General features: G+C 48.9%; 1 protein-coding gene across 5 annotated transcripts in view; it reads left to right on the plus strand.

The window, feature by feature from the left end:
• The window catches only part of CEND1 (cell cycle exit and neuronal differentiation 1), a 17,595-nt gene extending 6,256 nt beyond the window's left edge, over positions 1 to 11,339 (plus strand). For 2 of the 5 annotated variants that reach the window (XM_027795283.2, XM_055813423.1), the window contains exon 2: positions 6,544 to 11,339. In XM_027795283.2, coding sequence (XP_027651084.1) covers positions 6,719 to 7,120 — 402 coding nt within the window. In that variant the 5' untranslated portion in view covers positions 6,544 to 6,718 and the 3' untranslated portion in view covers positions 7,121 to 11,339. Of the gene's footprint in view, positions 1 to 311; positions 400 to 757; positions 789 to 6,543 lie in introns of those variants that run through there. The other 3 variants (XM_055813422.1, XM_055813424.1, XM_055813425.1) reach the window with 3 other exon arrangements.
• The last annotated feature ends 1,066 nt before the right edge of the window (positions 11,340 to 12,405 follow it).

A 12,405-nucleotide genomic window follows, 5' to 3' on the forward strand; every position in this document is an offset into this window, starting at 1 on the left:
AGGGGGGGGGGGAAGTTGGGCCTTGCCTATCTTTGATCTCTTTTCACTGATGCTACCCACAAGCCCTCTGCGGGCTTGCTGATGCAGCATGAGAAGCCTGACCAGCCATGATGGCCGTTACCTGTGGGATGGGCAGAGCACCGGGGAAGAATCTCCCCTTGCCGGGCCAGAGAAACCTTTGGCTGTGCAGGCTGGTATTTCTTTATGGAGAGCAAAGGTCTGTTTGTTGTGTGCACAAGTTAATGAGCAAGATGGAAAGTGAGGCCTCCTCGTTTCCTGCAAAGTACGGCTGCTGCGCAAGCTCAGCCTCCCACAGATGAGCCACTGCTCATCCCTCCCCTCCACCGCGCTAGCAGTCTGCATCTGCTGTGGGCTGGGGATGAGTGCCCCGGGGAACAGGTGAGTGGGGTGGTAGGATGTGTCAGGCAAGGCATTTCCAGAAGCGATGGGGGCCTGGTCAGTCTAAACTGTTGGGTCTGAGTCTGGCCAGGCACTTGGAGTTCAGCCTGGAGCAGAGGCAGTACTCCAGGAGTAACTGGGAAAATGGAAGAGTGCATCTCTGGAGAAACAATTGGTGAAATGGGGGTTTTTGTGGCCAAAGGAAGGGAAGGCAGGGACGAAAGCTACTGAACAGCTCCAAACATACTAAAAGAAGTAGGGCTACATAAATGAAAAGACATGACTAACTGATGATTCTCCTTGGGTTTCCAGAAGCAGTGGGATGCCTCGGTGACTAATACAAACCCTGTGATGGGCAGAGGTGCTACATTTCAGCCAGTGAGTTTAAGGTGAAGCTCATGGGGGGGAGGGGGGGCCGAAAGTAGGGCTAGCCTGGTGTGAGTCAGCAAGTTGATTCTATTTTCTACTGTAAAATAAGTCAGAAGTGTGATTCCAGCTCTGCCTTCAGCTAGCAGCTGTGGAGGGACAAATCCTGGTGGCTTTGGTTGTTTTTGGTTTTTGTGTGTTTTTTTTTTTTTTAAATAGGCTTTGATGGTTTCTTGGGTGGTATTCAATTGAGCTAACCAGGACTTGCACCCCTCCTGTAGTCTGCTCCTTTCAGCCTATGCCCACAGGCCTTCCTTGTCTGAACAATCTTCCAAGCCACTATGGTGCACGGAGACATTTGCTGATCTCTGGGAGAAGGAAGGTGAACAGTCTTCAGCTTCAGGCTCTTAGGAGGGACACCCCAAACCCTGAGCCTGTGGCTCCCTGAAATAATCCCTTCTCCAGCACAATGTGCCTGACGGCACCCTGGTTTTTTCATTTTGCCATAACAAGTGGCAATGAACCAGCACTGCCCTGTGGCCAGTAACCCCAGACCTCTTTGGAGAGGCCTTAGAATGTCAGAACAGACTGCCTTTTACTTGGCACTTTCCTCAGCACATCACGAACTCCTCAGCCACATGCTCCAGCTGACTTTCCTCTGACCATTTCAGTCAAGATCTCTTTGGTGATGGTAATGCTTCCTATGACCATGCTGTCTTCCATCCGAGGGTCTCACATTGGTGAGTTCAGCCCCCTGTATCACACTGATTTCCACTGAAGGTGAGAGTGCATGACACGCAAAGGTCACAGAGGAAGCCTGCGGCAGCACTTGATCCCCCCAGTAACACCCCCGGTTTCTAACAGTCCCAGTCATTTCAGCTCATCGCTGCCTTGCCTTTTGCAGTCAGAACACGGCTGCTTTTTTCCCTTTTCAGGAAGTGACGTATTTTCAGGTGCCTCTTTGAAGTGGCCAAATTCTAATTTTAATTATTTACATGTGCAGTTTGCCACAGGAACAAAATCCGTGCTCTCGGTCCAAAATTACCTGCTCTCCACCTACCAGCTGGTGCCGGCGCCTGAGCCTGTGATGATGATTCGGTCCTGTGAGCCAGCTTTGGCAGGTGCAAATTGCACTCGCCAAGGGAAGCTGCCTGTGAAGAGGGCCGTTTTCTGTCCCTCGGAAAGCCAGCTTGGTCTTAAATGACCGAATGCAGACATGCCAGCTGAGACTTACAGAGCCTGCTGAAGGCACCTGAAATTAATTGGTATTCAGCATATATTCTGCCTCCATGACACTGAAAACCTTTCGCTGTGTGGGTGTAGGAGCAGTTGACTGAAGAATATGAGGACTGCGTTGGGTGGTGTGTTCTCAGGTTCAAAGTCTTCCTGTAGCTTCAGGAAGGAGGGGCCTGATCCCGAGAGGCAAAAGCCACCTCTTCCAGCACTGCTGAGTGCTTTCGGCTCTTGCTGACTTCCAGCTGTGTCATTTCAAAGGGAATTCAGAGTGGGTTTGGTTGCTTGCCTTGTCTCCTTGCGGACAACCTCTGTCCCCAACCCATGAGCGTTAAGCAGACTGCTGCCATGCCTGGCTCAAGTGATGCAGAGTTACGGGATGGTCCTTGCCATGGTTCAGCTGCTTCAGGCTAAGGCGTTTGGGGCTGACAGCAGAGATAAGGCAGGAAGGAGCAGTGATGCTTGCCTGGTAATAGGGACCCATTTAATGCTTTGCTCAAATACCAACACAGGCCATGATACTTAAGAGAATGGGGCTTTGGTATTTAGAACTCTCCTTTTTGCCCCAAAAAGGCAAATCTTCATGCCTTTTTTCCAGACAGGTAGGAATGACAAAGGAGTGAAGGGGAGATTAGGGGGTAAGGAAGAAGATTTGAGGATATAGGTCTTTTCTGCCATCTTTGGCTCTTTCTGCACAGCATTGTTACAGGTTGGGCATGGTCAGTAGCTATATCTAAGACTGATGTTTTCAACTGGAGGACACCTGGAGTGTGTGGATGGACCTTTCTTGGAAGTATAAATTCAGATACATAACCCTGCTGTGTTGGTTGAATTCTTTCTTGCTGGTGGTGTCACAGTTGAGGACCCGATGGAGACTGTCTCCTTTTCACGGAGAAGGGAGAAACCCTGATGTGTGTGCCCTGTGCTCAGCACTGCTGTGACCCCAGGCACATCGGTGCTGGGCAGCTTCCCACCGCACCCCAGACGCCAACCCTCTAGCAGCTGCTCAAGTCTCACAGAGGTGCTGGCTGTCCCTTCCAGCTTGAAACAGCGAGGGGAAGGTTATGGGGCTGGGGGTGGTCTGTGCAGAGGGAAGAGGACCTGCTAATGGTGATATGGTAAAGCAAGCACTGAGTCATCTGCTCAGTTCGGTGCAGGATGGATGCAGGTTTCATCTCTGCACACAGGAGACAGATGAATAGATGTATTTGCTGGGGGTGGGGTGGAGGGGTGGTGAGGCAGAAAAGGTGCCCTTTGGGGAGCTGGGGAAAGCTGCTCCTCACGTCGGCCCTGTTGCTTTGGCTGAGGGCAGCTTGTTGCACTGGGTGAGTCTGACTGCACTGACCTTGAGAGCTACAACAACCAGAAGCATCCCAGGAGAGCTGTGATGTTTGTGTGCTGCTGCTTGCAGCAGCAGGAATTTGGAAGTCTTGTCTTTTCCTTTTTTCCTTTTTCTCCATGATCACTGGTTTCTTGATCTCTGCTCCCTCTTCCCAGCCTGGGAAAGAGCTGGTTAGTGGCTGGCAAGTGAAAACCTCCCTGAAAAGGCAGAGGTTGTTAAACAAAGAAACAGCTGGGGGGAGCAGGGAAGGGAGGGAATTAAATCTCTTTCCCACAAAACCTTATTCCCAAGTGCTGCTGTCTGTGTAGGAGGCAGGGGGGGGGGAATGGGTAGACAGGCAGAGACAGCAATTGAAGAGGAGAGAGAAGGGAGGAATAAATAGATGTGAGGAGCTATAAAGAAGAAAGCAAAGGTAGAGAAACATGCCATTAGAGAAAAAACTTTGTGATGGAATGAGGGAAGAGGAGGAGACAAAGGGCTGGGGAAAATACCCTCATACCTGTATGTGCAGGCTGTTTTTGAAAATGAGGAAAGCACTTTTATTTTCAGCCTGTGGGACATAAAGGTGCTTAAAGATGAGCACATGGTCATGCCCTTTAAAGCACAGGACTGAAAGGGAAGGAGAGTGAAAGGAAAGAAGGGATGATACCCAAGGTAGGGAGTCTGCCTGGGAGGTAGCTAATAACGTGCAGGAGAGGGTTAGGTGCTATGATGGAAGAGGATGTGCTGCCCAGAGCACCCTGGGTCTGGAGGAGAGGAGGTTGGCACGAATGGCTGCAGGCCAGCATGATGCTGACCTGGGCAGTGGCTCTGGTGGCCATGCTGCAGCCATTGGGGGCAGAAGAGGTGCTGAGCTTCTCTGGTGTGGTGTTTGACCGCAGCAGCTCAAGCAAGCCAAAGGGTCTGGAGAGATGCTGGGCAGTTCTGTGGCTAGTTCCAGTGATGGCAAACCACTGACTGAAAGTCCTTTCATGTGTATGCTGAAGAAATGCTGGTCTTTATTTTGGGCTTAGTTTGGTTTCTAAATCTTTTAAAACCTTTTCTAACCTTCATGAGAGGCTTGCACTGCTTTTAGTGGAAACTCATTTAGAAATCAAAAGATTCTTTCATGAGCTGTTTGCAGCAGTGCAGGGCACAGCTGCGGGACAAAGCTCCATGGTGCAGCATAAGCTCTGAGCAAAACCAGCTTTCCTGCTTCCAGGAATCTGGAAACCAGATATGATCAAGGAGGAGTGCAGATAAACTGTGAGGTGCTTGGGCTGTGCAGAGCCCTCATTTCTCAAAGAGGCCAGTTTGCCCTTTTGGTGATTTACCCCGCCACTTCTGTGGGCTGCACATAGCTTTCCTAGGGAAAGCAGCAGAAGTGTAACACTTGGTTCATGTAGTATAACCACACAAATACTAGAGAGTGTGTGAGTAGCCCAGCTAATTGATATCAAAGCAACTAAGCAGGTAATTTAATATTTATGGCGTGATGAATCTGACTCTCCCTGCTTTAACCTCCAAGCCTTCTCCAGTCTTGGGCTCCACGTACTATTTCTTTGTGTCACCATTGTACCAGATGTCAAATGAGGAACTGCCCACCTTTCAGACAGCCTTTTCAGTATATGGCATACTGGTGTCGTGGTCACCATGCCTGGTGCAGCATGAGAGCTAAGGACAGACACTACTTCAGTGCTGCGGTTCCCTCTGCCAACTCCCGTTGACTGTCCTTGAAGACGATGGTGGCCATCAAACAAGAGCATACAAGGGAGGGCAGGAAAGGGTTGGGGGGAGCTTCTAACTCATACCAAGCCATAAGATGTTGCCCAGCTTTGCTCTGATCCCAAACCTGGCATTTTCTATGAGTAGGTTTCCTCCAGGCCAGTGTTTTTGCCTAGATGAAGATTATACCACCACATTTGTTAGCTTGTTTCCCAGAATGGTCAGCAGCATAGACCATTGCTGCAACCCTGGGACCTTCTTCCTGCCTGTCATTAAAGGAGCGGTCTGCACTCTGAGCTGCTTTGAAAGAAGCATCTATCTGTAGAGGTTTTTGAGGAGCCTCTTTATTTCTAAATCCAGACAGCTAATATGCTCGTATTTCACTTAGCGGGCAGAAAGCTCTTGGCAGGCTGCTGGCAGCCCTGAAGGTCAGCAGGGGGGGTAATGAAGCAGGCAACTCGGCTCTGACTGTTGCCTCCTGTTTACTCATAATTTCCCAAGCTCAAAGTTGACGTGGTGCTGCTTGATGGCAAGCTGCCCGGCAGGGGTATAGCCATGGGAGCTCCTTCTGGCTCACCCTGCTTAGATTGCCTAGGGAGGCTTGCTGGGGTGATGGTTTCGGTGTGCTTTTTAACCCTTTGAAGACCACTTTGTTTGCTGGATTCTCTGGGTGGAGCCACTGCTTTTCTCAGTTCCCTGGGGAAAATGGCTCCAGCCCATCGCCTGCAGTACACCTAGCATCCTGCTCAGCTCTGTAGGCAAGCCCAGCTAACCACTGCAAGGAGGAGATGGCAGTGAGATCCCTCCATCACTGTGAGATCCAGCTTTACAGTAAATTCATGCGGTTGCGCTGCAGTCAATAACACTGGTTTGCACCAGCTAAGGATCTGGCGCTTGCCTTATTTTGCTGTAGCTGCACCAGAAACACTGACAGCAATAATCCTTATAGCTCTGATACCTGTGATAACTGAGGAACTAATCCTGGGTTTTTTTTGTGCAGTACCCATCTGGATGCAGACTATCACACGAGATGGCGTATTAACCACTGCCTAAGCTTAACTTGGGATAATGCTGCAAAAGGAAGGGTAGAGGGTGAGAGAGCAGGGAGGAGCTCTTGATCTGCTTTCTCATAGAACAAAATGTTCTCTCCTTACCCAGGAGGAAGGGAGCTGTGGTGAGCAACTGATAAGTAAGATTTATTTGTTTGGACATGAGTATCTCCCATCACTGACAAATGGCATTGCATACATGGCCAGGATGGATTTGATTGCACACGGAGCCTAGTTGTGGCAGCCGTAGACAATAGTCAGTCCAACTTGTTTGATGTTCTTGCAGGTGCAGGCACTGTAGGAGATGCTTTGAATGCAGCTCACAGTTACTAAAGAAAAAGACAACATTTTTTTTTTCCCAGTTTTGTCTTCTGTGTTGCCTCCAGGTAGAGCGGCATTGGCTTGCTCTGTCCTTTTGCTCACCTCTCATTGCTCTGCTTCCTCTTCCAGGTGCTGTATCATGTCCAGATAGGACACTGCCAGTGTGACAATCATCCCAGGACATCTGTTCTGAGGGGTTGAGCTCAGGTGGCTCCTCTGCTTTCTCCAGCAGCCAGGCACCAGAGAAGAGCTGGGATAGCCCCGTGCACGTGGCATCCGGTCACTACCCACAGCACTCAGAGGGATGGATTCCAAAGGCAATGTCCGAAGTGGAAACAAACCCGACGCCAAGGCCCCCAGCTCTGGAAAGCCAGAAAAGCCCAACCCTGGGCCTGCCACGAATGCAGACAAGAAGGAGATCCCCAAAGAGCAGCCTGCTCCTGCCACTGCCACCTCTGCCACCAAGAAAGCGGGTGGTGATGCCGCCGTTGTGAACAACCACAGCAGCCTGAAACCCAGCCCTGCCACCACGGAGACACAAGAGGCTACCAGCCAGTCCCCTGACTCTGACCACAAGGGAAGCAGCTCTGAGGAGTCACCAGGCAGCATCTTCGACAACATGAAGCCCTTGATCATCATCGGAGGAGTGGCGGTGGCTGCACTCGCTGTGATTGTGGGAGTGGCGTTCCTAGCCCGGAAAAAATGAAGACCGAGACGGGGTGGGGATGAGAAACCCAACCCAGCTGTACAGCTCCTTTTGAGACAAATGCATGCAGAAAAATTCTATACATATCTCTCTATATATATATCTAGAGTGAGCTAGATAGGTCAACAAACACCAACTGCAACTCCAAGAGTCTTGTTCAAGACAACTGTGCCAGTTTGACCCGGTGTGGGTAACTCCATGCACTCAGTGTGTTCTTTCATGTAATATATCTTGGCTTATACCACTGTGTATAGATTACAGCTTCTCCTGATCAGTGTAAATGACGGTGTCCCCTCCCCTCCCCTGCTGTCCTCCCTGGGAGACACCCCCACCTCTCTTGCAGTCCCCTGTTTTCAAGTCTGAAGTGTTTTACGTCCCATCCAGAGTCCCTGCTTTGTGTTTTGGTTCGTTTGGTTTGTTTTTAAGTTGGGTTGTGGTAAAGAAGGGGAGGCAGAGCCTAGTGCTAAGGCCCAGTTTGCCTGTCACTGTGTTGGGCTGGTGTTCCATGCCGGGGAAGCAATGGGCAATTGCAGGCAGAAGGCAGCTGCCTGATCAAACAGCAAAGCGTGATCCCTAATAGGTGTCTTGTGTACCTGCTGCTCATCAACCCACCTTTTAAAAACCCAACTCGAAAGTGCCCCAGAGAAAACAGGCTGGCTGCAGCTGGAGGCGGAGGCTGCAGCATGGTGGAGCTGAGCAGCAACTTGGGACATGGCATCAAGTCATTTCTTGGGCTGAGCTGCCAGGGGAGCGAGCAGCAGGGCTGTGCTCTGACCGACAGCACAGGCAGCAGTGCACGGAGATACCTCGCGAAGTCCTGTGCTGACCTTGGGCAGGCAGCAGCTGCCACCTGCTTGGTTTCTTGCACGTTGGCAGGCAACCTGCGGGCTCTCGTGGCTTGCCGAGGTCATATGGGCAGCGTGTGGGGATAGAGAGACTTTGTTTTGGATCTAGTATTTCCTAAAGTTAGGCTGGGCTTTGCAGGATGCTATGGCCTCAGCCCAAACTCCCTTGAGGTCAGCTGGACTCTCACTGTTCATTTCTCTGGGCTTTGGATCAGGCCTTTCACGTGATTATTTTTTTTTTCCCCACTGAAGACTATGCTCTCTTGGTACATGAGAAGGTAGAAAAATGGGAGACATGAGCTGGTTTTAGGGACAGAGAGCACATGGACCCCATGAGAATAACACTGACCTGCTTTATACCAGGGAAACCCTGTTCAAGGGCACTGGAAGCCCACCTGTCGTGGGGGAACTGCTTACCTCCTTCCTGTGGCAGTAGCAGGGATTTGTGATTCCTCCACGATTGGGAAATGGAAACAAATTCCCAGCCCTCTGGAGCAGCCTGGTTTCATGGGTGAGTACCTTGGCTCTAAAGCCAGACCTTGCAAGGGGGAGAAGGAAGGCAGGTGATGAGAGAGGCTGTTTAGTGCATCAGCTGATGCCCTTCTGGTGGGCAGAACTTATTCTGAAAGCTTCCATTAGATGACTCTTGACTGCTGTGCTACTGCAAAAAAAAGTCTTACAAGAAACACCTTACATCTCATTTTTAAATTAGGTCAGAGATTAGATGAGGTCAGAACCACAGAGCCTTGAGCTCGGTGGCAGTTGCAGCCTGTGGGCAGGGTTTTATAGTGATAAGCAAGAGGTGGTGACAGTTCAGTTAGAGAGCCTAAGCCATACACCTTTAAGTGAGCCTGGATGTATACATTCAGTGGGTACAGGGCTAGAGAAAGGTGTAAGTTCCTCAGGGTCTGCCTCTGCAGTGTCTGCTTCTGGCAGGATTACTGGATAAGATGGTAGATGTGTACAACCCTATCTGGCAATTCTCTTGGCTCATGTCTGTCTGTCTTACCTCAGAATTTGGCCTGCTGAATGCACATGGCTTCCCCAAACAACAGTTTTTTTTGATGCGGCCTGGCCATGCCTATGGTGGACTTTGTCATCCTCTTTTCCCCTTTTTGTCATTTGCTCATGGAGTATTCCCAAAGGTGCCCAGCCTCTGGGAGTGTCAGATGCTGTCTTCTGAACAACAGCATGCTGCAAAAAGCTGGAGTCTAATGCCTACCTCTACCAGTAAAGAGCCAGGGCTGGGCATGTTGGTTTTTTTGGAATGAGTGCTACAGCCCCAGGTGAAATCCTGCAGCTTAAAGCACTCTGCATGTATTGTGGATGTGACTCCTTGCAGCAGTGTGTCACAGCCTGGAGAATTTACCCGATTTGAAGCAGAAGGGTCTGTGGCGGGGTATTGCTATAATGCCACTTTCTCTAGAGAACTGATTTCCCCTCACCCAGTTTTGCAGATGGTCAAAGGTTATTTTTAGGGGCGAGAGTGGAGGGCAAACAATAGTGAAGGAATAGGAAAGGTATTTGGAAAGCAGAGATGTGAGAGAACGTAGCTCAGCAGCAGTGCTAGCACAGCTCCCTGGCAGTGACTGTGGCAGGGCTTTGCAAGAGGACACAGTGAGGCTGCTGCATCCACACGTGGGGTCTGGGAGTGCTGCAGAGCCCCTGGACCCTGGCAGTGCCCGAGGCATGTCCTTTTGCCAGACTGGGGAGGGACCCCATTGCATACCAGCTCCCCCTGCTCCTGCTTGCACCCTGAACTGTGCATTCTGGTTCCCCACAAGAGAAATGTGAGTGCACAAGTCAGAAGCAAACCGCAGTATGGTCCTGCCAGGAACCTGATCTCCGTGACTGAGGGGCCTGTGCCTACTGGGTACCGAGTAATGCATCCAAATTACAGGGCATGGATGTGGGGATGGCTATTCCTGGGCTCCTCTTCCCTCAGATCTCTGAAGCACAAAGCTCTTGGCTGTAGGGAAATTTTGCTTAGGTCACTCATGAGGAAGGGAAACCAGTCGCTCCTGCTCTGATTCATGTTTTGCCAAAGCAAGTTGGTGACTTTCAGACAGTAACTTCCATTTTCAAGTGGGAGCTCTGTCAACAAGAGACACCTCTACCTGTCCTGTCTGCTCTCTCCCTCTCCGACCTGGGCACAGATTATTTGTTTTAGCAGTGGGTGACGACATTGCAGAGAGGGCATCTATCTATTCTGTCCTGGCCAGCATATAGATACAAGGGGAGGAAAGAGGAACACTTGCTTCATTTGAGTCTCCTATTTTGCATTCTAAAGTGTTTTTATTTCCCTGACTTAACCTTTGACAACTTCTAGAAGCGGGAAAAACCAGTTCTCAGCCAACATGAGCCTTAACTATTTCTGTCCACCTCCAACCCCCCTGCCCTTAGAGCACTCAGATGCAAGGCCAATTTCATCCAGAAATACACCACAGAGCTGGTGATGGGACCGCAGCTCACCAGCTGGGTATGTAACCCCACGTGAACCCTCCCCAGGCAGTGAACATCGTGTGTCCCATTCCTAAAGGGTTTTCCACTTACTGTCATCACCTAGCGTTGCTGTCTGCTGTCCAGATTCACTACCTGGAACCCACCTCTTTGGCAGTTCGGTTTGGAAAACACCTGTGTTTGTGTGTATGTGTATATACACCGCCCTGCCTTGAAGAATATTCTGCATATGTATGTATACATACATGTATGTTTATATGACTGCAGCTGGGGGTGGGGAGAACCAACCCAACCTGGGGATGACCCTTCATTTGTTCCCCTGCATTCACACAAAGTGTCCGTGATGTCTTTTTTGTGCCATTTGCATCATGCCATGCAGCACCTGAACTCCTTTTTTTGTCCTGGTTTCTTCTTAGTGCAAAGAATGTATGGCTAGTGAACTGCTGAATGTACGATGTGCCCATTTGTGCTAGAAGCTCAAAATTACTGTTTCCTTCCCTGGATAGTAGTGTGGGCTACTCGCTTTAAAATAAGGCACTTCTAGACTATACTGAACTAACTATACTGGACTGTGTTGTAGTGCTTTTCGAAGTGTGGGTCTAGTGTTGATTTGAGTCGGGTAGATCAAGCATAGATGTCATACAAGCTCCTAAGCCGGGGCAACGCACTCCAGTCCTGACTTGCAAATGACATCCTCTTAGCAAACACTTCCTGTTCTGCCTTAATGTGCCAGGCTGTGCAGTGGTTTCATTTTGAGGAAGAAAAAAAAAAAAATAATCCAGCGAGAACTAGGCTGAGAAGAGCAAATTCACCTCTCAGAATTGAAGTGAGATTGAAACCAAATTTGTCAAAGCAGACGGCTTAAATGACTGAACTCGCTGTGCTAAATAAATAGTTGTCTTTTCTCGTACTGAGCACATGCCGTTATTTGCTTGATGTTATTCTTTGTGTGGTGTTTGTGATATGAAGTCCTTCTAGCGATATCTCCATGGGGAGAATGACTAATGCTTAAAACTAATCAGACTCTGTGCTTGGGATTTGAAGAGATCTAGATTGCTAGTTTACTCTTTTGATAAAGTCTATAAACTTGCAAAACTGAATTCAGCCATTGTAGCTTATCACTAAAGCTATAGATTCAATTACTACACTCAATCTCAATCTATTTTTAAGGAGCCAAAAGTTTTAGTCAAATATAAAGTTGTCATTATGCTCTCTTGGACGACTTGATAGAAGGGTTTTAATGCTTCTAGCTTTAAGAAAGGGGAAATGAATTATGCTCTTGCTTCCTCTTTCTACTGACCTATGCTATGGATAAGTCCTGTTATTCCTAACAGTTCTGCCGTAGGACACAAACAAATCTGGAAGCCAAAGGATAATGCAGCAGCATTTTTAGGAGGGTAAGAATGCATTCTTGCAGCTGCTGCTCACCTCTCCAGCTTACGCTTAAGGCGCTGAACAGTTGCTTGCCCTGAAGCACTTCTTGGTTCCCTTAGGTTGAGTGATAAATTAAAAATGGGTTTCTATCTCTGCTGAATCAAAGTGTAGGGGTTGATCCATAGGCTACTGAAAACGGGGAATTTTTCTGTTAGCTTCACCATGCTCTGCTCAGGCCTTTGAGATCTTATTGGCACCAGGGATACGATTGCAGGTCACTGTAAAATGTAAAATGATCTCAATGGCGTGTGGTTTATTTTTTTTTTTAAACTTGACAAAACCATTCCCTAGTCCTTCTGCTGAGTGTAAGGAAAGTAGTTTTCTCTGGTATTAACTGAGGCAGCCTGGCTTACAACCATGCTTATATCTACATCTGTATTTGTGTATAAACAACAATGTAACTACAAATCCTAGAGTTGGTGAGAGATTATTTCTGCCTCAAAAATTTCCCTTCCTTTCCTGGAAATGCCACTGGGGTTTAGAAATTGGCATCCTTCTAACTGTTCTTAGAATAGGTTGAAAATAACAGTCCTGAAGATTTGAGAG

The sequence above is a fragment of the Falco peregrinus genome, chromosome 9 (genome assembly GCF_023634155.1).
Source record: "Falco peregrinus isolate bFalPer1 chromosome 9, bFalPer1.pri, whole genome shotgun sequence".
Taxonomy (NCBI): Eukaryota; Metazoa; Chordata; class Aves; order Falconiformes; family Falconidae; genus Falco; species Falco peregrinus.